This window comes from Montipora foliosa, chromosome 2 (assembly GCF_036669935.1).
Source record: "Montipora foliosa isolate CH-2021 chromosome 2, ASM3666993v2, whole genome shotgun sequence".
NCBI classification, from domain to species: Eukaryota; Metazoa; Cnidaria; class Anthozoa; order Scleractinia; family Acroporidae; genus Montipora; species Montipora foliosa.
The window spans coordinates 50479522-50507021 of record NC_090870.1 but is presented as its reverse complement, the minus strand read 5'-3'; the positions used below and the strand labels follow the sequence as shown (position 1 = coordinate 50507021).

General features: G+C 39.3%; 1 protein-coding gene across 3 annotated transcripts in view; it reads left to right on the top strand.

Annotated features, from left to right (window-relative positions):
- LOC137993468 (FK506-binding protein 15-like) overlaps nucleotides 1-27500 on the top strand; it is a 40797-nt gene that overhangs the window by 2079 nt on the left and 11218 nt on the right. For 2 of the 3 annotated variants that reach the window (XM_068839338.1, XM_068839337.1), the window contains exons 2-24: nucleotides 660-788; nucleotides 3425-3568; nucleotides 6853-7017; nucleotides 8331-8400; nucleotides 9883-9952; nucleotides 10173-10247; nucleotides 10360-10458; nucleotides 12430-12501; nucleotides 12669-12740; nucleotides 12842-12910; nucleotides 14576-14659; nucleotides 14970-15029; nucleotides 16334-16476; nucleotides 17400-17460; nucleotides 17679-17807; nucleotides 18655-18945; nucleotides 19638-19865; nucleotides 20378-20518; nucleotides 22204-22298; nucleotides 23442-23544; nucleotides 24133-24304; nucleotides 24847-24983; nucleotides 25817-25900. In XM_068839338.1, coding sequence (XP_068695439.1) covers nucleotides 660-788; nucleotides 3425-3568; nucleotides 6853-7017; nucleotides 8331-8400; nucleotides 9883-9952; nucleotides 10173-10247; nucleotides 10360-10458; nucleotides 12430-12501; nucleotides 12669-12740; nucleotides 12842-12910; nucleotides 14576-14659; nucleotides 14970-15029; nucleotides 16334-16476; nucleotides 17400-17460; nucleotides 17679-17807; nucleotides 18655-18945; nucleotides 19638-19865; nucleotides 20378-20518; nucleotides 22204-22298; nucleotides 23442-23544; nucleotides 24133-24304; nucleotides 24847-24983; nucleotides 25817-25900 — 2693 coding nt within the window. Of the gene's footprint in view, nucleotides 1-659; nucleotides 789-3424; nucleotides 3569-6660; nucleotides 6806-6852; nucleotides 7018-8330; nucleotides 8401-9882; nucleotides 9953-10172; nucleotides 10248-10359; nucleotides 10459-12429; nucleotides 12502-12668; nucleotides 12741-12841; nucleotides 12911-14575; nucleotides 14660-14969; nucleotides 15030-16333; nucleotides 16477-17399; nucleotides 17461-17678; nucleotides 17808-18654; nucleotides 18946-19637; nucleotides 19866-20377; nucleotides 20519-22203; nucleotides 22299-23441; nucleotides 23545-24132; nucleotides 24305-24846; nucleotides 24984-25816; nucleotides 25901-27500 lie in introns of those variants that run through there. The other variant, XM_068839339.1, reaches the window with a different exon arrangement.

Genomic DNA, 27500 nt, shown 5'->3' with positions numbered 1-27500 from the left:
CAAAGCTATTGTTTTTACCCACTAAATATGCAAATTCGTGACGTTCTCGCGGCAGTCGCCGTTGTCGTTGCTTAAGCTCCCTAATATTGTTTACACTACTCTAGTGTCAACTCTCTGTTTTGAACCCCAAGGGGAACACTGAACAATAGAACTTGATTTAACACTAGTGTTAACACTTCCTAATGCGACCGCAACCAATATCAGCTAAGATGTGTGGCGCACGTGCAGCACGATTATTTTTTTCCTCTTAACCAATGATATTTTTGTTTTCTTAGAGCGGTTTTCAAATGAGTGTCGAAAGTAATTAGCGAATTGCTTTGGTCTACGATATGATTACTTCACTCAGTGATTGGTTCAAAGTTCTCGCGCCACTTTTTCAACCAATCATAAGTGCAACCAAAACCAATCGTGGCTCGCGCGTTCACATTTTCCCGCGCTTTGTGTCGGCTGCGTGTAATTACTTCGAGTTTTGATTGGTTTACTGGATTGTCACTGTCCATTTTGATTGGCCAAAGTAATTACTTAGCTTTGGTTTTGGTTTTACTACACTCAATTGAAACTCGCTCTAAACTCACTAAACTCTTTTGACAAAGACAGTACTGTTCTCGATTCCATCATGCAAACAGTCCTGACCGAAATTTTGTTCTTTTTATAACAAGATTGGATATCACATGTTCCCAATACTGATAAATCTCATGGAATTGCTACAGTTGCACCAGCCGACACTATGCTGGAAGAAGGAACCTACGAAGATTTCGAAATTGTCGGAGATACAGCTGTCAGGCAAAGTAAGAAATTCTGGATTTGTCTTGAGGTGGTATTTACGTTACGCCATCGTATCCACGTCCACTAGCAACTGTACATTACATCATTGTTATCTGTGTCTTTAGAGATTGGTTGCAAACCACCCATAGGGCACCACAAACGAGAAAACATCGATTTTGAAACTGTTTTTTCGGTTTGTCTTTCATTCTGTCAGAGGGAAATGCTTCTGGTTTTTTTAGAAACAGGTTTCCTCGCTTGCTCGGTGCAAAATAATGTTTCTGCCAAAACGTTCCTCGCTTTCAGGGCCCTTAAACTTTAAGTAACTTTCTTTTCGGGCATCAATAGAAATTAGGTAGGATTTGTTAGGAAATTCGTTATGGAATATAAAAGTCTCGGCGACGGCGTCAGCGAGAATGAAAACGATGTTAAAGTAAAGGGGAAATTTTCCTGCTAGCATAGGTCTCCTTTCTTTTGCGTTCGTTGGGCTGACGAGTACGAAAAAAAACCTCTGCCATGGGTCGAAATTTACTGTTTTGAGCATGCGCGGTGGTTACTTAGCGGCCGAGACCAGCGGCCGATTCCTCACGTGATACTTTGATAAGTTGTGTGGGATCACGAGGACGAGTAAGAGAACGAGTTTTCCGTTCTGAGCATGCGCACTTCGAAAAATGTCGGCCTCCAAACCTTATGCGCATGCTCAATACGGAAAATTCGAACTCGTAGTTGTCCTTGTCCTTCGATCTAAAGATCTCTAATAACAGCGGAATTGTAAAGGAATGCGCAGGACACAGCTGCCTCAAGTCACAGTCAGCAAACATGTCATGGGGCATGCGGTTTGAATAGTGTCGTCCAAGAAGTTGTCCTCAGTTGTGGACGGTGTTGGATCAAAGTGAGTTTCGTCCCATGTCAGAGACCTCTTTTCTCGTACTCGTCAGTCTGGCGAACTCAAAAGAAAAGAGATCTCTGTTAGCAGAGAAAGGGAAATTTTTCAACTTCTTAAAGCGAGTCAAAACATTGATTGCATTCAGTAAGGCGATTCCTGTCGACATCGTGAACATTAGGGGCATTATGCATCGCGTTTTCAAGGTCTACCGCAATTAAACTTCAAATCACGGCTGGCCGTTAGCGGTTTGCCGTAGTGGCAAAAATAGACTGTACACTAATGGTTCGGCATTTGGCGGGAAAAAAAGACGCACCATGTTAAGTTATTGTTTTACTTTACATGTTTTAATTCAACCGGGCCAGCGTCCTCAAGGAGGTGCAAATGATCAGCAAAGTGTTCATTCAAGAGTTATAGCATTAAAAAAAATAACTAATAGCTTTAAACGTGAGGTGCTACAAAATTGTATGGTGAAAACGGCAATTATCATATGGCCCGTACGGCCCCGCGCCCGCTTTCATTGAAAAACTATTGGGAAAATCCCTGTATGAGGGCCGTACGTATTAGCGCGAGCAGGGCCGGAAAAAGCCGTACAGCCCTACTAGGAACACGTACTGCTCCGTGCGATGCAATTTTAGGGGATTTCGTTGCTTTTAAACATCCAAGTAAATTACAGCCAGAAATGCAAATGCAAACAACATATTAGATAAATTTCTGTGCATATTTTTTTTTTTTTTCTTTTGTCCTAACTTCATCTTCTGAGTGCTCTTAAATAGTGTAAAGAGCCCATATGATAAAATGCTTATTCACTGAGTATAGGTCGGGCCCGCACGCCATGACCTCGGGCCAAATATTTTCATGTCCGGTCCTCCAACTCAGTCAATAAGTACATAATCAGTTACCGCAAGAAGGGTATCCAGCCGTCAGAACTTGAACTCCACCGCAAAGCCATGTCATGTGGCACTCAGAGGTTTGCCATTTTCCGAAAAATACGCGATCCTTTAATGCCTCTATTGTCAACCTTGTTTTTCCTTCCTTGATAAATAACTTGCGACAACTGTGACAATGCTTTGCCCATTTTTCTCCGTTTTCCGTCGTCCAACCGACCCATATTTTTTATTTTTTCAAACAAAAAAGAAAACGATAAGGCAAGATATGAAAGTATTTAGTAAAACATTTCTTAACTTTTAATCTGAAATATAGAACAGATTTTCAACTTCAACCCCAGAGTAAACTTGACATTCTTTCGCAGGAGAGGCTCTCTGTCCGCGTGAAAGGAAAACATGTGAACACTAAATCTCTACTTGTTTCTGACCTCTGCAATTCGACTCTTTCTCTCTTTTTTTTTTTTTTGCTTTTCTTCGGCCGACTGACTCCAAAATTAGGCCACGAATCCGACGATAAACGATAAACGCAGGATCAAATTGTTATTGGAGATCCTGTGTTTGGTTTTCATGCAAGTCGGAGTCGCAACTCATTGAACCCTGCCAACCTCAGTCTCCACTTTACTGATTTTTTGTTACTTTCTGACTTTCTCGATCCTGTGATCTCTCGCATCAAAACAGAAAACTTTCTTCTTTCATTGTAGTACGTCCTCGTTAGCAACGCGAGCATATGGAACAGACGCAAACTCGGTGGAGTCTTGACTGTAGTACCTTTTGTTAGGGCAAAAAGACACTAGTTAAATATGCGTACGTTGCATGTGGTTACGGATTTCAGATAACTTTAAGTGTTCATTTGACAAGTGATCAAGATTCTCTACTCTTTCTCCCTTATAAGCAAACGACGAAACGGAATTTGAGATAGCAGACAGCCACGCGGAACCAACTATCGAGGAAACGATTCCCCCGACGTTTCATGGATCGAAGTACTGCACACCGCCAAAGAGGGCTGTTCAAAGGAAGAAACCATTTCGATCGCACGGTAAGAAGAAGAAGATCTCTTGGGGTAGTTAGATCTTAAACCATTACCCATTACTTATTAGCTCCTTAGCATTTAGAGAACTGTTACATTTATCTATATCCAGGGGCTCCCAACGACCAATTTGTTGTAAAATGTATTATTATACCCCAGTTACTGAAAATAAATGTTATTACGGCATTTTCAGGTGTTTTTCAGTGTTGCTGGGAAAACATTATCTGTTCCTTTTTCCCAGCAAGACACATAAGAAAATTTCCCAGCCAGCTAGATAAAATTGGTTGGTTTCCCAGCCAGCTGATCAAATTTATTTCCCAGCCAGGAATTCCGCGCGCTTTCAAATCCCTCGATCCAAAACGACCGAACAAAAGCGACAAAACCGCAAGCGCAATTACTCTGACCAGACGTCGTATGTTTGTGACTATTCTCTGAGAGAGGGAAGGGGTTCTTTCTTTTTTTTTTTTTTAATTCGTCCTCAGTGTTCAGAGTTTCTACAGCCAGCTCGGGTTGAAATGCTAGAAAAAGTCAGTAATTCCCAGGAAAAACCTCTATCAATAACAAAATGTCCCAGCCAGCTCATCGAAACACCTGTATTTTTGCCAGCCAGCAAGATTCCTCTGGGGAACAGATAATATGAGGAACAGATTCGTTGGGTGCCCCTGTATATCAGCTAACAGCAACTCTAAATATCTCAGCGATTAAAATACACCGTTTTTCTCCTGTCACTAAACTGAGTCTGACCTTTCCTCAGCGATTCGGATAATTAGCCCCGTCTACTCTCGAAGAAGAAAAAAGAAAGCCAAGCGACCTCTCTGCCCAACTACTGAGCAAAATGGACATCAAGCTTGCTGAAACAGTACAGTGCAATTAGAAAATGATATTAGTTACCAGTAACTATTCCTTGAGCCTCACCAAACATCATTCTATGCCCAAGAGAGGAATTTTCGTCTTAAAACTGAGAGAAGTGTTCTTCGGCAGTCTCACTTACTGCTGTAGTAAATAAAATTAATTTATGGCAAGCAATAAGGGAAAGCTGCAGGATCGACGACATCCCGGCGAACTGGGAACTCAAGAAGCATGCCGAGACTCCATGACTCCTAAACTTTACCCAGTATCTGTGCGACTTGTGGAGTAACATGAAACTTTTTTAAAAAGTAATTGTTATGTTGGCTACTTTATAGCTAGCCTGTGGTTTCGACTGGTTGTTTGTTTTTGCTAGCCTTTGCTAATGTATTACTTATTGGGCGAGAGCACTCGCAGTCCCACCAATGTGGCCCGGGTTCGATTCCCAGATCCGGCGTCATCTGTAGCAGTTGAGTTTGTTGGTTCTCTACTCTGCACTGAGAGGTTTTTCTCCTGGTAATCCAGTTTTCCCCTCTCCTCAAAAACCAATATGGTTTGATATGCTGGTATTAATTTGATTTGATTTCATTTGTGCACGACCCCACAAGCTATTCAGCTTCAAACATTATCGTTAGAAAATAGACTTCTGAAGTCCTACCTTGAAAATGTTATTCTTTTAATCAATCTACCTAAATCTTTGACTCTTTAAATCGACTCACCATGGCTGAAACATCGTAACATTATTTGGATTAGTTGAAGTGGAGATCATGGCAATGTGATAAGTTAAGGGAAAAAAATGTGTTAAAGACATATATGTTATTTGCCGGCAGGGAGGTCCGTATTGGGAAAAACTGTGCTAGAGATCTCGAGTATGCTGCCGAGGGCACCGTTTGTCCAAAACGGACCGACCTAGGCGTGTTAATTTTCTTTTTACGAGGCCTAAAATGTTCGTTACGAAACAGAAATTGATATTAAGGAAAAAGGAGCGCGCGGCTTGAAATAAAGTGGAGTAACGAGCTTCAAATCAAAGCTAATCTCGTACCCAGATCTTCCACGGTCATACGGAAGGAAGATCTGGTAAAGTTCGATTTCGAGCATGCTCAGTGCCAGCGAGGCTCGAAATACGGGCTTTTCTATCACTGCGCATGTTCGTACTCTCTGTTGTGATTTTGGGTTATTTTGCGGAATAAACATGGATTTCGAGAGTATTCTTGAAGAGATTCTTTTGGGTAGAGGACAAGGAAACCTTAAACTTAAGCCGAAACAGAAAGAAGCGCTACAGGTGATTGTTTTTGAACGGTCGAGATTGTTTAATTGTCGGAGCAACTCAGAATCACTGAAACAAGCGCTTAGGCTTAATCAATAAACGAGGGCTATTTTCTTCACACGATCTCGTGCAAAGTGTAGTTAGCCAAACTGTAAAATGAAAGCTAGAATGTTAAAGAGGGTTTAGGCCTTATCACTGAAACTAACGCTTTGGCTTAATCAGTAAACGAGTGCTATTTTCTTCACACAATCTTGTGAAAAGTGTAGTTAGCCAAACCGTAAATTGAAAGCGAAAATGTTAGAGTGCTTAGACCTAATCACTGCAACGAGTGCTATTTTCCTGACACGATCTCGTGAAAAATGTAGTTAATCTAACCGTAAAATTCACAATTGATCATTACTTAATTCGCGAGTCACGCTTAAAGAACGAGAATCACTGTTATGAATAAATTACATAGTTCAGCTTGAATTTATTAGCTTCATTAAGTGCCCCGCGAAATAAGCCAATTGGAGCGTAGATTGCATTGCCGCAACCGTTTTTTAGTAGCCAATGAAAAATGGTGTACTGTCGAACTTTACTAGATCTCGCATTTCCAGTGACAGAGTGAGATCTGGGTACGAGATTAAATCAAAGCAACACATATTCACATTTTATTCACACATTCACATTTACATTTTACGTTGTTTACGACACTTTTACGCTGTTACAACAATCTTGAAAAGTTGCTAAAGTTGGCAATTTCGGAGCGGTCGGAACTCGGGGTCCGGATAGGGAAATCTGGACCGCTGGAGCGTGCGCGATTAGCCAATCAGATTCAAGAATTTAGGATACCGGACAGCTGAGAAACGGGAAAAAAAAAATACATTTTTAAATACTGACGCCGAGGTCGACGCCAGCGGCAAAAGTAAAACGTGTACTTTGAGATTTGTACGCTTCTTTCATTGACCAGCGGATTCTGCGTTAGAGCCCAGCTTCCAAAGAGGAAGTAAATGGAGATTTCATTTTCTAATCACGAGTGGCACCGGAAAACAGATTCTTTGCCGTTTGATCTTTTGTGAGATCACCTATTTTGCCATGTTTTCATCTCCTCTTGACGACGATGATGGAGACTTCATGTCTCCACCGACTCGAAGGTAAGCTTTTTAATTCATCGTCTATTCTTGCTTTGTATTGCGTTCAGATCAACAAGATGGCGGTACGCAGAACGCGCGTGACAGCGTTCTATCTCTCTCGAACAGTTCTTCCAAATTGGCCTCCCTGTTTGGTCAAGATAAAGCGTCATTCTCTGGTGGAAACGAATCTTTGACTTACACACCGCCAAAACAGCCGAAGAAAGAGAAACCAGGTATGAGTAAATGGGCTAAAACGGGATCAACTTCATGAGATTTTGCGTCAATGATACTTGAGGGGTGTACCTGGTTGCTTAATAAGTCACACGCAATACTAAGGCTCATGAAATATAACTTAGAAGAAGTCTTGTAAACCTAAGCTTATTCTCTGATCAATCACGAGTATCAAAGAAAACCGTGATTAACTTTAATAGAATTAAGTCATCCTTAGTTGTACCATTTACGGATCTTTGTGGTGACTTACCAACGGTGGGTTCTGTAAAGACGTCGCATCAAGAGCTACTTAATTCTCTTTCTAATTGTATAATCTGCAAAGGCCATAGCCAATCACTGCAGATGTGCTTATTATTATTTTTGTGTATGTACAGCTGTAAGTACAAAGTTGTCGACTTAGAAACTTATAATTATGTACCATGCGTGACAGTACACTGGACAGATAACCAGATGCAGTTGGTAGTAAACACATTAAATAGCTTTAGGACTTTGGTTATGACAAGTGGCAAATGGTAGACTGAAAAACTGCGGTGGTATTTGGTACAAATAAAGAAAACAAAGAAACTACCAATCTTAGTGTGTAAACTTGTCTATCAGCCAGACATTCACCTGTTCTAGACTGGTTTCTTATCAACTTTTAAGTCGCATTGACATGGAGCATTTTCACACAATAACCACATGCTTAGCTTTTGTAACGGTAATGTACATGGTAGGTATGAATCATATTTATCATACAACCTCAGCCTTAGGTATCTGGGCTCTTTAACATGACTTTGTATCGCAGTACATGTACATCAAGGAAATAAAGTGCTGAATGGAAAAATGCACTTACAAAACCTTTTTTTTAAATCTAAGTACGATATCAATAAATAGGATAAAGTCTCATTTAGTCACTATCTGGTTCAATAACAAAGTACGATTTGCATGAGATGCACGAGATGCACGAGTGGCTTGGAAAGGCCTTTACGCTCTCGTTGATTGGTTGTACTTCAACATGTGAAAGAGCTGTACGCCACTCTGTTTGGCTGTGTACTTAGGCTTTTTTCACATGTGAAAATAAAGCATTTACCGGTAGATTTCTACAAATGAGCTTTATGGAATGAAATTCTCATGTTATGTGTAATAAACACCGGTATAAATTATTTTTGTGACAACTAACCAAAAAATGTAATGGTAACTTAGAGCCCTATCACAAATTTGCAATGCCAATGGATTTTGTTATGTTAAAAAATATATAATATAAAGTAAATAAATAAATAAATAAATAAATAAATAAATGTTCTACTAACAGTTTTAAATTTGTCTAATTTATCAGCTGGACAATCTCAAAGTGGTGGTGGGGAAACAACTTTATTGTGTGCGACAGCAGTCCATGCTTATAAATAGTAAGTCGAATTTCATATTTGATTATTATTTTGAGTGGCAGAATTAGTTTCTAAAGAAGTTGTGGGCCTGTGCTGGTGGGGGAGTAAAACATGAACATTTGGTGTTATGTACTTTGCTCTTTACACAGGGCTAACAGTTGAAACATCAGCCATTTCATCTTTTCATGGCTGCAATTTGACCCTTTATCAACTCACTTGATAAAACCAAACTTTTGTTTATTCTGAATTTGTTGATTAATCCTTTGACCAATCAGGCCCGCTAGGATCGGCAGATCTAAAACACAGGTCACATTCCACAGGTCACTCATTGCAGGTCATTGTTTTACCTTTTGGAAAGTAACCCCAAACCCTCAAATTGGTTAACCCTAGGCCTAAAAACCAACCTTAGGCCTAGGGTTAGCCAAATTGAGGATTTTGGTTACTTTCCAAAATGTAAAACAATGACCTGCAACAAGTAAACTGTGGAATGTGACCTGTGTTGTAGACCCGCCGCACTAGGATAACCCCCAGTTGTAGTGTAAGATCATCTGCCAAGTTTGAACGGCACCCATCCAATGGGTGTTTTCTTTTTTCGAATACCTTCTTTTTTTCCAGAGATATTCAAGTCTTTGTTAAAGAATTGATGACATCACAAACATTGTAAAATAACTTTAATGAATCACAAAATTGAGAATATCTCCAAAAATATTGGATGGGTGCCGTTCAAACTTGGCAGCAGTAACCTACATCAAGTAAGGCACAAAATGAGACTCTCTGTGCTGTTTCCATGGCAACCATTTTTTGCTGCTGGGTGTATTTAACACAGGATTGATTTTGTCGTTTATTGTCGTAATAAGACATGTTCACTCTTGGTAAGCTTATTCAGAGATGTAAAGCATTATGGGCAGTAGCACATACATTTTAAATCTGTCCATCTGCCTGTACTTACATGTATCTGACAGTTCAAAATATTTGGTTCATTGAAGAGAGGAACTGGAAATGAGAGTGTTGCCATGGGAACATCTCAATGGGTGTCACATTACTGGTGCCAAGTTTGAATATCATTACTCCACTGTTTTCTGAGATATTCTCAAGTTTGTGATTCATTGCAGTCAGTTGCAGTGTTAATGATGTCATCAATTGTTTATGAAAAACTTGAATATCTCTGGAATGAAAGAAGGTTCCAACTTCATCATTCTGAAAAGTCTTTAAAATGAGCAAATATATTTTTTACTTCATAGGCACTTTAAGGTTAACCTATTGACTCCCAGGGCTTCTCCATTTGACGAGTAAAGTCTGGCACAGGAGTCAGGTCTTTGACTGGTTAACCCATCAGTCTGATGCCAAGTGATTCTACATGTATTTAATGGAATCATCTGACATCAGACAGAGTAAAATCTAATTTAGCATCCACTATAAGGGTTAACAAAAGCTACATGTGCAACACTTCTCCACCTTATTTGTGTTAAAAGGTAACTATCCTATTGTTTTTCCTTTTTCCAGTGTTAACGGTCAGTATGCCAGCCAAGGAAAGCTTGGAGCAGCCATATTGGCAAATCATGCTGCTAATGATGTAAGGTTTTGAGTCATTTATTCTTAGACTAGTTTTGTACATACATTTGAAATAATATTTTATCAAATGTGAGACAGTTCTAACTGTTTTTCTGATCCATTTGAACAGAAGTTTTTTGCTTTAACCAGGTCCCCTGGTGTAGACCTTTTAAAATATTTGTTGTTAGTCACAATTTCAAATAAAATGATACTTTGTAATTTTTTTGAAATTTTTGTTATAGTACAGAATACTCATCTATGCATCAAAGCAACAACAAGTCACAACAGGGAAAATTAATGGAAATTTCTCATTTACAGTGAGTTACCATTTTGCTTTTTGACTGGATATGTCATTTGGATTTGGTGCTTAATTTAAAGGGTTTATAAACAAATTAATAATCATTAATATTTTGATTTTTTTGTTCACAGGTTCAAGGAAGTAATTATGCAAGTTTTTATGATGATCAGAGACAAACATGGTCTCTTTGCTTTGACTCAGACAAGAGTATAACAAATTTTGCTAAACAGGTATGAAAAGATTGTTTTTCGTAGAGAAATACATGTAGTCTTGCAATCCTTGGCTTTGTGTCCAAAATTGGGCTGTTTTGACAAATCATATTAACTTGACTTTTCTCTTGTAGATTACAGTAACAAATAGTTATCAAAAGGAATGCCACTATTATAATACACTTACAGGAGATATTTAAGGTGGTAATGCCCCTGTGCAAATGGTGGGAAACTAGTTGCTAGGCAATGGGCAAAAGGGCAACTGGAAAATCAGAGTCCTACATTGTAGGTTGGATTTAAAACTCATGCCCTCTGTAAGACTGGTAGGATGCTATACCCACTGAGCTACAAGAACTTCTGGGAAGCTAGGTGGTTTATCTAGTAGATCCTGACTGGACGATGTGTCCTGCTGGTCTGCTAGCTCTACAAAGTCATGCACCTACAAGTTTTCCAAATGTAACTGATGGTTAGGGTGTAAATTATTAGGTGCCCATCGTAAGGAATGGAAACTACTGTAGTTGCTTGGCAACGGGTGAAGAGACAAATGAAAATTCAGAGTTGTACTCTGTACATAGGCAGGATTCGAACCTACATAGAGCCCTCTGTAGAGCCCACAGACCAATAGGACACCTTGTCCATTCATGACCTAGATGAACAACCTACAGGACTTGACATTACAATACACCTTCGTTCTTTCAAAACAAAAGGGTTAGCATTTTCCACTTTGCTGCTACTTTTGCTAAAATAAGTACAGAAATGACAAAATTATTTTGTAAATTCTCTCTGTGAATTTTCTTTCAATCTGAAGGTATAATTAATTGTAGCGTGATTTCGCTGTGATTTTACGTGCACAACTCCATTCCTTTGATATTATTTGCCATTTTCGGTGGTTTCTCCACAAGTATTGTGGGCTCACATTTTGTTTTGCTACATCGCTTATAACACACTATCATGCAGTGTGACAATTTTGCGACTTAAATGTGGGAAATTGCAACTAAATTTTCTTATCTTGTTGCAAAATTGCACTGGATTTTTTCGTTAATTTCAAGCCCTTCAAGCTCAATGGGTAGCGCATCTGACTGGTGTTACAGAGGTCATGCAGGTGAACTTCCTGTCTAGGGCATTTCATCCTGCCATTTCATCCGTTGCCAAACAATTACAGTAGTTTCCCATGACAGATAGTTAGCTGCCAAATTTTAACTTTTGTCATTAGATTCTCAACATCCCGTTTAATATTAAGGGCAACATTATTTTTCACAGATTGCATATCAATATCCACCCTGCTAGCAGAGCCTTTCTTTTGCTTGCTCGATTTTGGCGTTCTCGAGAAAGGCTCTGCTTGAATCGAGTAAGATCTTTATTGAATATGCGCTGCATGTTGCCAGGATACAGTCTCGAACCCAAGCCTAATATGCCAGATCTCGCCGCCATCTTGGTTTTTCATGGTACAGCGGGCTCAATTATAACCATCGGTTTTGTCACTAAACGGACGCTCGCACTGGAAAAACCGGTTTGACGAGAGAAAACAAGATTGACTAGTCCAGAAGTTCGGGCTGCGGCGGCTTCAAAGAGTTGACACGATTCGGGCAGAGCCTACTTTTCTCCTCCTCAGTAAAGAAAAAGACAAAAGGAGGCTCTGCTCGCAGGGTGATCAATATCCAGCTTGGATAGGGTAGAAACCTTCAAGTCCAGTAATGTCATTAGTGTCAGATTTATAGTCTTGTTCTATATGTTGTGTTCAATTTTTTTCTTGGTTTAAAACTTTTCAAACCAGTTCAATTTTGTTATTTCTTTGTCTGTTAGTCATTATTATAATCGGAAACAAAGGAAAATCAAAATTGAACTGGTTTTAAAAAATTAATTTGAAAACTGGAAAAATTTTGAACCACAACATAATTATACCCTTTTACTACCTACATGTATACTTTGTATAGGCTGGCTAAAATAATTGGGATTGTTGATTATGATTGTTATTATTGATTTATTTCTCAGGTCGGTTTATCAAAGTTCAACTCATCTTCAACAACCCTTTGTACTCAAGATCTTGTTCCTGGTGAAGGGCTGGTAATTATTGTCTTTTAACTGGTAGTTTAAAATGTTCTTCCCAATCATATTACAGTGTACATATTTCCTGGTTTCATTCATTTGATTTTAAATAGGAGTCCTATCAGTTTTACATTGGTTTTGATTTTTTTGAAAATCTGTCGTTTTGATGTTATATATTGCTTCAGGCCATTGAGTTAGGGGATGCATTGGAAGTCAAGTACACAGGATGGTTGTGGAAAAATAATAATTTTGGAAGTGTAAGTCAAATGATTCTATGAGGAAATAGTAGAATAATGTTGCATTCTTTACATGTAAATTACTCTTGATTGTTGTTTTGTTATTTGTTTATAAATTTTAGGTTTTTGATGGCAATGTTGAGACTGATAAAACATTTAAATTCAAAACAGGAAAAGGCAAAGTAATCAAGGTGATGGCATCACAGAATAAGACATAATAGAGATTTATACTGTAAACGGCAGTGTACTGCCTGCATGCATAGTAAGTTCCAGTGTTCTAGCAGTGGTTGGTAATTAAGTGTTCAGGAATCTAGACTTCTAATGCAGTGCAGTAAAAAGCTTGATTACAAAGTAGAGATATTAGTTGCAGGTGGCATGGCGAAGTACAGTGCCGCTCGAAACTATGAGTGCATTTGCATCCGTTATTACCTCGTCTTTGCCGATAGTGTTTACCGCGAAATCACCTAGGTTGGACGAAAACCGCAACCGAGGCAAAGACGAAAGCAACCGAATACCGCGGCCGACTTAATTGCGGTAATGTGCCGCAAGAAAACAATGGTACTTTGCAAAGCATTGTTTAATATTATCACACCTAGCTCCCCAAGGTAAAGAATGAATATTCAAGCTGTTTTTCACAGCACCGACGCAACGCAACGCACTGTTAAATATGATAATCTCATTTGTGCCGTGACAGCAGAGAACAGAGAATGTTGATAACCTTTCATGATGCCTAATTCTTACATCTTTATGTTTAATAACTTGTAAGTTTTCCGCTATCATGATGAACAGTTCTTCGAAAGGGGTAAAAGGACATTTCTTTTTAAAAAACTGTGTGGATTATGCGTAACTTAAGTCGCCGCCAGTGCAACTGGTCCGACAGGAAATATGTATATTTAGAATAAAAAGCGCTTCAAATTTTGCGTCCGGTCCAAATAGAAATGTTTACGGGATAGTTGTTGAAAAGCTCTAACTTTGAACTAAAACCTTACTACAACATGTAATGACTTAAAGATTACACCAGCGAAGAACCCTAACTGTATTCCCGAAGTTTCTTACGCAACTCCTGACCACTCCTTGTCGCGCGTTAATTACGATCATTTCTGATTCAAAATATTAAGTGGCAGGTAATTCAGCATTTGAGCTTGAAATTCAGAAATATTCATTCCTCTGAATTGTTATGATTAACTTAAATTAATGCTTCAACGATCACACGATAGACGAGTTCTCCCAAACACGTGTAAATTTCTTGATAGAATTTCTGCTGATCTTTATAACATCTGTATTAAACAGATTTCGAACAACTTTTAGAAATCTTGTCGTTTGCTGGAAAAAGAAAAACGATCAACGCTTTATGAATGCGACTTTATTATAATCGAATGTGCCAAACTTCGCAGATTGTAAATACGGCAAATACGCATACTAATTATCGCTGCGATTGATCCGCAAAAATATGCAGATTTCTTTAGCATACTGCGTCCTCTCTTAACCGCGGCGTAAATCAACCGGAAAAAATCTAGGTAAAACCTCGGCTTTCGGTTACCGTAGACGAGGTTTTACCTCGGTCAAACTGGGGATTGAACCTGCGGTTTCACCTAGTCAGAACCGCAGCAAATGCACAAATAGTTTCGAGCGGTACTGTATTTTGTGCGCCAGAGTCAGTGCCTTGGTTCCCAGTTTTTGCAAGCACCCAGCTACAGTATATGCATATATGGGCTTCATCTAGAGTAGTGTTTGATGGCCCTTGATATGTTTTCACTTGCAATACATTTTAACACTCCTGGCATATGTACACTGTACATGCATGTCACTTGTGGTGAACATAAAGTCAATTATTACCTATTTAAAAATTATTTTAGGGATGGGAGCAGGGTGTCATTGGAATGAAGAAAGGTAGCAAGAGGCTGATTGCTATTCCGTCACCTTTGGCCTATGGTGAAAAGGTGAGAACAGTAATTATTATTTACTGTATTAATTTTATATATTTTTGACATTTTAAAATACCGTGACCTAATATTTTCTTTAAACTAAATTTACACAATCATGACCAAAACAGCATCTCTGGGAAATTTTGTGATTTTAAGCAAACCCCAATTTTTTCAGAAAATTAATTTGTAGATTCTATATTTTGCATTATTCCAATTCTGCATACACATTGATTTAGAGTCACGGATATGTAATATTTTATGTAGAAGTCACCTTAAATTATATCTTTTTGGCTTTATGTGTAATTTGTTTTTTCTCATTTGACAGGGTGTGAGTGGTAGAGTTCCTCCTAACTCGTCGCTGCTATTTGAAGTGGAAGTTCTTAGGGTACGTACATTAGGAAGCGTAAGCAAGGACGACGATGTTGGCTACAAGAACGCCACAAAACAATAGCTGTGCATGTGCGTTTCCCATTTGTGTACATTTCTATGCCGTTCTCACTCTGACAACGATAAATTTTCAATTTCTCTTCTAAAAATTAATATCCTCACCGTTCTCACGCTTGTTACCTCTGAAACATTGACACTCGTTTTCCATTTTGAGTGACTTAGAGTAATCACAAATTTATTGCAGTAATGGAAAATAAAATTTTGAGACAACACTCTTGTAGCTGTTGATTAAGGTCCCTGTATTCTGATGAATGACTTAACCCTTTTTGCTCAAAGGTTTGAAATGTCGTACTCAATGGAGAGTTTAAAGCTGAGCTAATTTATTTGGGGAGCTGGGATGGTGTAGTCACTGTGGTGATTGCACTCTGCCTCCCAACAGTGTGGAGCGAGTTCTATTCTGAATGTGGGTAAAGTTTGTTGTTGGTTTTTTACTCTGCTTCAAGAGGTTTCTCTCCGGGTTCTCCAGTTTTCTCCCTCTCGAAAACCAACATTTCTAAATCTCAATTCGATCAGATTGAGGGACATAAATTATTGAAAACTACACTGTACTGGGTCACCAGTAAATATGTTAGCCTTGTTAAATAAAGTCATCATTATTATTCTTCATTGCCACACCGATCACTGTTCTTAACAGCCAGGTTCTCTTGATGGGTGCCAAGCCTCAACTGGTTGCCTACATGTAAGGTCACCCACAGTTTCACAGCTTTCTTTTTCCCTTCTTCCTTTTAAGAACTCACATCATTCCACCACTTTTCTTAGAATTGTTGCAGTACATGTACCCAAAAGCATGGTATTTAGTGTTAGCTCCACAGGTGTACTGATGCCCATGCAACCGAGGAAGCTCTCCAATCTCCTTGGAACAGTCCCCAATGCCCCAATACATGTACCTTTACTTTAACCTTCCACATTTTCCCCACCTCTCTTGTCAGGTCTTGATATTTTGCCATCTTTTATTCTTCCTTCTCTCTCACATTCTTCTTCTTCTTCTTCTTCCTCTTATTACCGGTATTATTAATTAAATATTATTATTATTATTATTATTATTTGGGATTGAAATAAACTTGAGAAATACATTACATGTCTTTTCCTTAAAAAGTTAGCATCACATCATTATCCTAGTATTTTCATTTCAATTTTACTAGTAGTCTGAAAGACTTGACTCGGTCAAGTTGCTTAGTTGGGGTGTGTCTTAAGTTATGGGCAGGTGTGCTTAAAACTGAAAAAGGGGTATTTTTGCTTCAGATTAAGTCCAGCAGAGAGTCAACTGAATCACCAGTAACTATTCAGGAAGCGGTTAATCCCCAGAGCTCTGATCAACTTCCTGACATCTTGTCTGAACCATCTGGAACAAGGAAACGGTCCACGGATTCAGTCTCACAACTGAGGTAACAATAAGACAACATCGCTGTTTAGCATTCTGGCTCCTGTTGTATGAAGGGTGTCCGATAGCACTATCCACTAGATAAACCATTATCCACTGGATAACTTAACAGTGTTTATCCGCTGCATAGAGTTATCCGCCTTTTGAACAGCCAGGGCCTGCTGTTTTGTGTATGTGTATGTATAGGTAAAATGTAATGTCACAAAAAAATGTTTAGCACCATTAACATGAAGCTACATGTAAACTGCAAGCAGTCTTTTCTTTGCTCTAAATTGTTGAAAATGATGAATGCTTGTGCCCTCAGTACCGGCCATTTGCAACTTCAGTCACCACTTATATGTAGCTCACTGTATGGTACAGTACTTTTGTGTTTGTTTAAAAGATTTAGAGCAAAAGAGTTACTGCTTGCCATATAATTTGAAGCATTCATTAGCAAAAAACAAGGAAATTACAAGTAATGTCATTAGTTTAATTGTCAATAGTGGGCCAATTACACCACTGATATTATTACTATGATTCAACCCCAATCAGTCATCGCCCCTTCCTTTTTGCCCCATGGTTCACACAGTTCCAAGGACAATGTTTGGGGAGAGGAGGGGGGGTGGGGGTAGTGATGGATTACTTTAGCAAGGTAGGATAGATCTCTGATTTCATGCACAAGGTGTAAAAATTGTTCTGTTTTAGGAAGGCACTCCAGTGAGTTTTGACAATTCCACTTGAGCCCTGTCCTTCCATTTTTAGTCTACATGTAGCTGTCTTTCACACAATTCAGAATTATTACAGTATAGGATTTGGCTCTTACTCTTTTTTGGGTCACAATTTTCCTGTGCATGCATAAGGAAATTGGCTAAAAATCCTTTGAACAAAGTGAAGGCTGCACATAGCCTCTTGTTTCATTTACCCTTACTGGAATGTGTGTTTGTGTAGTGCTACAGGAGATAGTGGTATCAAAGGCAGGACAGCTTCCATTACAGAACAGTTGTCCCAGGTGAGAATACATTGGTTTTGGTTTACCAGTTTCACGACTTTGAACTCCTTCAATTGGACTACTGTCTGTTTTGCTGTGATGTGGTTTCATCGATCAGTAGTCCATTCAGAAGATTATGCCAAGGCGACCACATTTTATCCATGTGTTCTTCAAATTGATTTAGAGACTTAGTATCAAACTTGCGGATCATTGTCTGTTTTTTTTTTTAACTTATTCAGTCACCAGAGAAAGGAACGGACAAGGCTCGTTTGCTTGCAAGGATGTCCAAAATGGGAAAAAATCCATTATCACTTCCAGGAGCAGTTGTGGCAGAGCCTGAAAATGATGACTTTGTTGAAGCTGACCAGGTGAATAGTGTATGACAGTGGTTGACATAGTTGAATATTATCTTGTAGGGTTTAGCAAGAGGAGCATACATGTAGTGTTAGTCATGTGATCGAAGAGAAAAGACAAAAACATGATGATTATTATCGATGATGCTATTGAAAGAAATCTGTTAATGCAGATTTCTTTTATTAAATGTACATGTATGTTCATGATATTCCTATTATTGTTGAAAAACAATAGACAAAAACGAGATTGGGAAGAAAACCCTTGACCATTGTGTGAGCTCATTCGGTGTTGAAGGTTACTGGCCAGGCCTTTAATAAGAGGGAAATGGTTGTCCAGAAGGAAATATTAACTTTGAAAACAAATTGTTGCTCTGTATACATGTAGCATTGTTCCAAAAGATGTTGATGCCTGTACTAAGGAAAGTGGAAATCTCAAGGGAGAGCAGGAACTTCTGAGCTTAAGTTTATAGGCGAATTTATCGTAATTATTGAATTGACATTATCAATACATACATACATACATACATACATACATACATACAAAGTTATGTACATGTACAGTAGGTAGTTGACTACTTCCCTTAGGGGCTTTTTGGGGCAAATTGATGATCAACAAAACAACATAACAGAACAGCAACTACAGCTGTTAATAATTCCAACTGGCTGGAGGCAAACCAGTTGGCTATTTGCAGGTGCAAAGGAGTGGTCAGAACGGGTCTTGAATTCTCAACTGAAGGCAAATGCCCCAACTGTTGCCTCCCCTCATTTGGTGGAGGATCAATGGGAGAAGGTTTTTACATGTAAGTCCCTTTCTTGGGATGAGTGGAATCTCTTGAACTGACATTATTGATAAATCCAATAGGAAGTGCCACCCAGCCCACAGCCTGTTGTGCAAGATACCAGGTCAGGAACCAGCACAGAAAGTCCTCCGGACATCAGCTCCAACCCACACCCCAGCCCTCGAGTTAAGCCCCAGCCACCCCCAAGACCAGTCCAAGTACATCCTGAAGTTCAACAGACGTTACACAATCCCACACCTGGCATGCAACCTATTATGAATCACCAGCCAATGATTAGTCCTCAGCATGTTATGAACCCACAACCAGTTATTCAGCCAGCCTTCACTCCACAGCAACAGGTTGCACTATATCAAGTGAGTTTTTTGAATTGTGACATGCAACAGCGTAATATATCTTTTTATTCAGGCTTATAAAAGCCATGATTTCTCAGTACTTTTCTAGCAAAAGTACCGGTAGTTGTAGAATACCGATACTCATTGATCCACTATATCAATAATTTTTTATGGCATATGGTGGAGTTGATTAAAGCCCAATCAGCTGTAATCCTAAGTTATTTTGTAGCCAAAACTTAGGGGTAGCCATGGTTAGTGCTAATTGGGCAGTTTTAAAAAACCCCAGTTGCAACCCATTTTAATCTTCTCCAATTTTGGGCATCTCTGTATTCGCTGTTTATTTCAACCATCCTTAATTGTTTTAATTAGTTACAAATGTATTTCTTGATTTGGTCTGCGATCCAGTTCCCAGTGACTAAAGGTTGGCCAAGGGTGTGTTCAATTGACCCTATTCCGGAGAAAGAATATGTGGAGTGATGCTTTAAAACAATATTTTTGGTGTTTTGAAGCAACAAGGATAATAAAGATATGTTTAAGATAGCATTTTAGCAGGTGTTTGACAATTTTAATGTGAATCTCTGTAAAAACAAAGCATTTATAATACAGTTCCATTCCATGTATTCCTATTCTGGAATACAGTCAAGGGAACTTTGTTCCTATTGTACTGTTTCTTGACACAGCCCCTTTAATATCTGCTTTCTTGCCTTGGTCAGCCACCAACCAGCAGTATGGGTTATCCCATGATGGCACCTCAGCCACAGATAATAACTGCGCCACCGTATTCAGTACCACCACCCCCTCCTCCTCCTCCTCCTCAGCCTCAGCCCTCAGCCAATGATGCCATGGTCCCGGTGCTTATGGCAGAAACTCGTCAACAGCAGGGAGAGATACGCATGTCCATAGCTAAGTTGTCAGACAAGATTGACGAGCTTTCTAACAAGGTGAGAGCAACTTGTGATAAATGTACAAATGAAAATGTTTTCGAAGATTAATGCGCTTTAATGACCCTCCAAGATAACTTTTGGACATCCTGACGTTCTCTCTCAAATACGTTCCTGACCAAAAATCAGTATTTTTTCAACCCTTCGCTCTGTCAATCGCAGATACATTTCTTAAGTAAATAACTATTGTTTCCAAACGTTCTTGTTCACCATGACGACAAGTACGTTGTATGTGTCTCGAGGGATGATAACGGGGACGGTCAGTTTCTTCTCCGTTGATGCCTTCTTAAAGGAGGTGTGATGAAGTTTTCTCTTCGCCCTGAAAAAAAACTGCAATTTGGACGAGGAGGAATGACAGCGGAGGCAGTTTCCCAGAAATCTGTGCTGGAGGGAAATGTTGCCTCAATACGCTCTTAGTCTCCTTTATCTTGAACGTTCATGGGGTACACAGGAATAGCTGCATGTACTTCGAAATTTCCTTTACCTGGTATTAATGTGATTTTTCAATGTAGGTCGATCGTCAGCATCAGTCGTCAGTCCAGGTCGCTAACCAACTTTCTCCTGCCAATCAAATGGGAGTCAGTGCATATGGTAATCCTCAAGCTGTTATGGAAGCTTCAATTTTGGTTCACAACATCACAAGAATTGTGCAGGTACCAAATTTTGAAGTGGATTACATTAATTTTATCAACAACTTCTCTCAGCGGCATTTCAGGATTAATGTGGGTTTCTTCGATTGCACCTGACGTCACGGCGGCCATGTTGGTGGAAAGAACAATGAAGAAAAAAGTCTTGGGAATTTGATTCCATTTATTATGCAAATCCTTGAGCTACATTTTTCTATTGTTTTGGCACCAACGTGGCCGACTTATCACGTGAGTGCAATCAAAGAATAATATTTCCCAGGGAGTTTAGCCATTCTGCTTGTTATATAGCTAGCAATCATTTTTGGAAACGATGGACGCCTCCGTCCAGAATGAGTAAGAGGTTAAGAAATGTATCTTTTTTATCGAAGTTGACTTTATGCTCACAAAAAACCCGAGTGTTCCTTTGCAGGAGTGCATCCAGCGAACTTCCGATTACTGGTTCGGATGTTCTACCATGTACTGAACCATTTGGGAAACTCGTGGGGGGAGTTTGGCCATGAAAGTGACAGATTCAGAACACAAACCTGAACTACAGACAACTTTTTCTCTCAGCTTACAAACCTACTACCACCTTATCCTCACAACCAATCACACTACTTTTCCAACTACCAATCACGACACAGACCAGGGCATCACTACATTATATATATATGATGAAATCTTAGCTGAACACCTGAAAAATTCAGGCGGATTCAATGTGATTGGAACCCATGACCTCTGTGATGCCGGTGCAGTTGGGATCAGGTCAATTTGTTGGGCTCATGTGTTCGGGTGAATGGACTGGATGAAATAAATATGTTTGACAATAGGCCCTTTGCGTGACCATGTCACGTGACCTTGTCAATCATAAAAAATGGTTGTGGTACAAAGTAGATACCAGAAATGGAAAGAGCGTGATGAAATTCGTGAGAACTGCCTCTGAGATTTAGGTGAGAGATTTTACAGTGATTTTAATGCTTAAAACATTAGCTGAGATTTGTATGGAAAACAGCTGCTGGGTGGCAAGAATTGCCGTCCAGCACAGAATTCTTTTACATTTTTCAAACTTTGAAACCACTCTAAAATCACGCACTTAAACGTCAGTGGCCTCAAAATTGACATGCTTACTAATTTCATCTCCGATTCGCTCTTTTCATTTCTGGCATCTATTTTGTACCACGACCACTTTTTATGATTGACAAGGCCACGTGACATGGTCATGTAAAGAGCTTTTTGCTTAAATCATAGTTAATAGAGGGGAATGGTTAGGAAACCCGACAAATTTCTTTGTTGTAGGTTTTTGTTCTCTTTTTTGGCCTTGACCGTACACAAAACACAATAGTTGTTTACTCCGTACTGAGGAACTAGCCAATAGAAACGTGTTGGTTACGTAATTCATGCATGGTGTATGAGCGCAAAACAAACGATTGTGCGCGGTCGTGGACTTTCCAACCTAAATCGTGGTATCTTTGTTTGCTCCTTTGATGTTTGCCGAGCTTCCAAACCAGTCCACTCTATTAACTATGCTTAAATTGTCCAGCTAAGTTAAGTGCGAAGATCACGTCTCAATGTCGAAAATGTACGAATAAATTAGTTGAATGATAACATCCTCGTTTCAATATTACAATTATTAGTGACTCAAACGTACGTTAACAGTTTTCAATATCGTTTTTTCTGGCGTTTATGATATATTGCTGCTTCTTTTTTTGTAGGAAAATGAGAAATTAAAAGTAGAAAGCACGGAAAAAACAAAGAAAATTGAGGTGCTCAATGACAAGATATCAGAATTACTGCAGAAGAGTCAGAGGTGGTGCAAGTTTTATTGACGAAAATGAATAAAAACACTTTTCTAGATAGAGCGATTTTCAATTGAGTGTCGTAAAACCAAAACCAAATTAACTACTTTAGCCAATCAGAAAGGACGGAGACAATCCGGTAAACCAATCAAAACTCGAAGTAATTACACGTAGCCGACACAAAGCGCGGGAAAATGTGCACGCACGAGCCACGATTGGTTTTGGTTTCACTTCTGATTGGCTGAGAAAGTGGCGCGAGAACTTTGAACCAATCACTGAGTGAAGTAATGCAAAACCAAAGCAAACTGCTTATTACTTTCGACACTCAATTGAAAACGACTCTAGTAATAACTACCTTTAAAGGCCCGGGCAAACATCTTTAACATTTTTTTTCAACATCCGGTCGATTTTGTTGAATAGCGAAACCGTTTGCCACTCCCTTCAACTGAGTGGCACAGAACCAAAACGAGAGTATTTGCTATGGGATCATGTCAGACGCTGACAATCAATTTAGCCAGTTCTAAAAGAGGGAAGAGACGTCCGAGCAAATCACAGTTGCTTATGTTTTTGACTTCGATTTGTATAGGTAATCACATGATTTCGAGTGCAATTTGGAATAAATAAGCAAGAGTAAATTTTTTCAAAGACGACCAAAATTGCACGAGCCCGTAGGGCGAGTGCAATTTGAAGTCTTTGATCAAATTTACAAGTGTTTATTTATTCCAAATAGCACGAGAAAAATCATGTGATTACTTATTAATAATATACATGAAAAAATTCGAGATGGTTAAGCAGAAGAAACGCACGCGTATCACGCAATCAGGGAAAAATTGCGCTTGATTTGAAAACAAAAGATTTGATTGGTTCTGATCAAACCCTATTGTTTATTAGCCCATCATAATCCAGAATTTCGATGTGTAATTTACACTGGTGTATTACACTTTTTGCACTGTGTTACACTTAAACTGCACTGCTGTCAGCCAATCAGAATCGAGTATTTTTTTCATGTATAATATTAGGCGCGTGACTAGAGTAGCACTGCAAAAATTGTTTTGAAGGCACCTGAAAATCGCTCTGAGGAAAAAGGGATTACGAATGAGAGTGAGATAAATAAAGTCGTGCAGCGGGTTTCATGAGTGACATTCTGTTTTTAGATTTGTAGAACATAGCAACACAATGTTGGAACAAAGAAGCGATTCATTGCAAGTGAACACAGCTCAATCACAAGCACGAGTGTTATCATTAGAACAAGATAAGGTTTGTAAACAAAAGATCTTATTTGCGTATCATTTCAAAAGTAGAGCGATTGTCAGTTGAATGTTGAATGAAAATTGCATCGCATTTGCTTTGTTTTACATCAAAACGCCAAGTGATAGGCAAACTGATAGGCAAACTGAAAACTGGATTGCAACTTGCTTTTAATCATTTTCCCGCGCTTCGTGTCGGCTGGATGAATTTACGCTTCAGAGTATTTAACAATATATTCACCGAGCCAAAGGTGAATAATTGCTTTAGTATAATTACATCGGTGCTTATTTCAAAAATGAGCATTTTCTTTAAAACAATTAATTTCTTCGTCTGTCACCTCGGCAAAACGGCTTGCGGCCATTTTGAAAAAAAACCGCTGAGGTGATTATCGCATAATGATCACCTCAAGTGCAACCAGTCAGCGCAGTTAATTTTCAATAATCACGATAGTAAGATTGGTTATTTGGTTTTCTGCATTTGTTATGATTGGTCAACAATATATATATATTTTTTTAGTTTTGGCTTTTCCATGTGGCTGTGTCCTTGTCGTTAATGCAAGTCCATGTCTTCATCACTTTAATTTCTTTTTTTTTGAAGATCTCCATGAGTGGTGAGCTGACCACAGCGAAGACGCAATTGGCAGCTCTACTGACTGAAGTCACATCTCTTCGCCAGAGAGAGGCGGAAGTGAGCAGCCAGTTGAGTAAAGTAACATCAGAAGCGGAGAAATTTAAGAACGAGCTTGAACGCACCAAAGATTCGCACACAGGTTTGATTCCTATTACCGTTGCAGCTAAAGATATAGTGATTCGTTGCTGAGATAAATCTCACATACAGAAAATATAGCTTGTTTTGTGCTTCTTTAAAAGTAGTCATGTCGCCCCGCGACTGATCAGTTGAGAGGAAAAGGTGTTTTCTAGAGTTGACATCACTCTCTTTTCTGCCATGCCAAAAATCTCACACAACTTGAATCCAATGAAGTTTTTAAAGCGAACAAGGTAAATTTGCAGCTCAAAATCTTTTGAACGATGGCACTTAGTTTTTCTTATCAGTGTTATTTACCTTATTTCATTTCGGTTTTCAACGTAACATTGCCTTCTTTGGCAAATGACCTTGGTCTCTGCACTGTCTACTCAGTAACCTGTCTGGTAAATGGAGGCGATGCTGGGGAAGACCTTAATCTGATACGGAAAAACACAGTCCACAAGAACCCCAACAGGACACCATCCACAAATGAATAACTGCATGATTTAAGAGCTGTGCTCTGGATTTAGAAAGATGACTGACCAACTTTTTCTTGTGTTTCTGCAGAGAGCGCTGAACAAAGTGAAAGGCTGAAACAGAGTTTAAAAGAAGAAAAACAAACGAGAAAACAATTTGAAACCAAAGTAGAACACATGGAAGAAGAACTGAATGATTTACGAAATGAGAAAGAGAGTTTAGAGAAGGTATTGCAATTTTTCTAAAAATTCCCTTTTTTCTGCCTAGGCCAAAAGGGCCACACCTGAGTAAAGACGGGAAGAAGATAGAAAAGCAAAAGCTTCTCTCCCTGACATCTTCCCAGGGAATACGGAATATGCAGGATTGCCTTCAGTTCCATTCCTATCTCTTCTTAAATGCCTTCAAAGTTAACATTTTCTGAAAGGGCTCGAGATGGTGGATAGACCGAGAAACGTCTTATTTCTTTTAACCAAGATATTAGCACTTGTTCCAGTTGCTAAGGTTTCTTTTTGTGTAAAGACAAAGCTATACTATCACAAAAGTTCAATATTTCCCCTCATTTGAAAAGGAAACGGCCTTTAAACTGAGAATTGTCGGAATGCAGTAACAAAGTTCACTCCCCCGCAAGAAAAGCCTGTTCGGCCCAGCTGGAGCGAAGTCTCCTATCCTGTGAATCCAGCTTTCCCTTTCGAACGAAGAGCGCTGACGAATTTTCCATATTCTGGTCACACGAAATTGGGTCAAGGTAATGAAAGATCTTCGTGCTTTTCTAAATACCTTTGAAGCTGTTCGTTCGTTATTGGCAACGATGGCCTGCATAGTTACGGTACCGTGCAAAGAGTTCTGAAGATCATTTGAAAATTTCAGGCTGTCGAAAATTGGGTAAGAGAAGAAACTGTGTCCTTCTTTTCCCGTTTCAAAAACCCCTTGAATTCAGTTTTTTGTCGCGGAGACGCTTGCTTCGAAGGCTGTCACTGTCCAAATCCTTTTGGACTTCTTGCCAGAAATGGGTTTAATTGTAAAAGTTTGTTGAGAATATAAATGTGGAGTTCTTGTGTAGGTACTCGGTGAACGGAAAAAGAAACACGCTGCCGACAAGAAAAAGTGCGAAGAAGAACTGGAAGAACTACGGTCGCAACAAGAGGTAATGATCGAAATCTTTTAGAATCAACCCGAGGGATTGATGTGGAAGATTCTATTTTGATGTTGAAGATTATATGGGAGTTTTTAGTCGCTGTTACACTGTGCAAATTTTGACGGTATAAGTTTCTCGAACTCCATGGCGAGACTAGTTGCACGAAACCTCGTCCAATATGCACGTCTTGTTCACGTTGTACAGTACGGGCAAATCACCCCAAAACTGGATTTATAAGAAGAGTTTTAATGCACCAGTCATTTGAAACCCCCCCCCCCCCCTCAATTCGGGCTTTAGCGGGGCATTCACTTTCTATGCAAGTGAAAGTGAGTGAAGTGCCCGGTTCTCGGGGACAAAAGTAAGTGGTGGTAAGTAGTTCTACTTTACATACGAATGAAAACTAATTTTCATAAGAAAGACTTCGCACTTAGACTCACTTTGAAGAGGAAGCGGACATGAACTCGGAAGTGGCCTAATCGCACGCTAATCGTCGATCAGTCATCATAAAATCAAAGGAGAAAATGAGTCCTGCCGAGATGTACGTTTGGCCGTTGTCGCTTTAAGATGAATTCCGCAGAATTATGAAAAACGCAGTAAAACAGAATTTTGAAGAGGGAAATCTGACCTCCTCTCCAACCCAATTATTGCAAAGAATTGAGCTCTGATTTTTTTCATCGTTAAAACATTGGAATGGATGGGGAGGTAGGCGGCGAGGAAGCTGTTTTCCCGCCAAAAATGTATTGCGTTACGTGCCTGTCACGATAAGTCGCAATTACTTCGTTTGGTCATCAGTGAGGTATTATTTGAGTGCCTTTCTTTGTAATTCTGTAACTCGGTAATGTTAAGTGCTTTCTCTCATGTATGTAACGTTTTAGTACTATTAGTAATGTAAATAGCGTTAGTATTGTAATGTACTTGTTAGTACGGTAATGTACTTGTATTAGTTCTCAGTTTTGTTGTTTTTGTAAATAATGAAATTTAAAGTTGTAAAAAAAAATAAAAAATCATAAAAAATCATAAAATCAAAGGAGAAAATGAGTCCTGTCCAGATGTACGTTCCGCAATAACGAAAAAAGAATATTTGCAAGACAGTGATGCCAAATACTGACCATTATTTAAAGTAATGGCTAATACGCTTTGCAAAATGTGAAAAATTAACCGGAATCCACGATCGAGTTTGTCAAGAAAGCGACAGTAATGTGTGCAAAATTACTATGAGGCGCGAAAATGAAGACCGCTGACCAAGGAGTGACTGCCCCGCTTAATTCCCCCGGTACGGGATGCGAAGGCCGTGACTTCCAGCGAATTTCCCGCCTACCAGGGAACCAAAATGGAGTGTATATGAGGTGAAAGTCCCCGCAATCCCCCGCTAAGGCCCGAATTGGGGGGGGGGGGGGGGTGCGGGGCTTTCAAATGACTGGGGCGTAACTTAAAGATATAAAATTGACGATTCATTGCTTCATGCTCACGTTGTCTTTTTTGCAAAGTACGACAAAGAAATGTACGAAAATATGTGCCGCACGTGCAGCACAATTCTTTTTCCCCTTAAGCTACAGTAATACGAGCAACAAAAACGTCCAACTTGTCTCGCAACATTGCTGCGAAACTA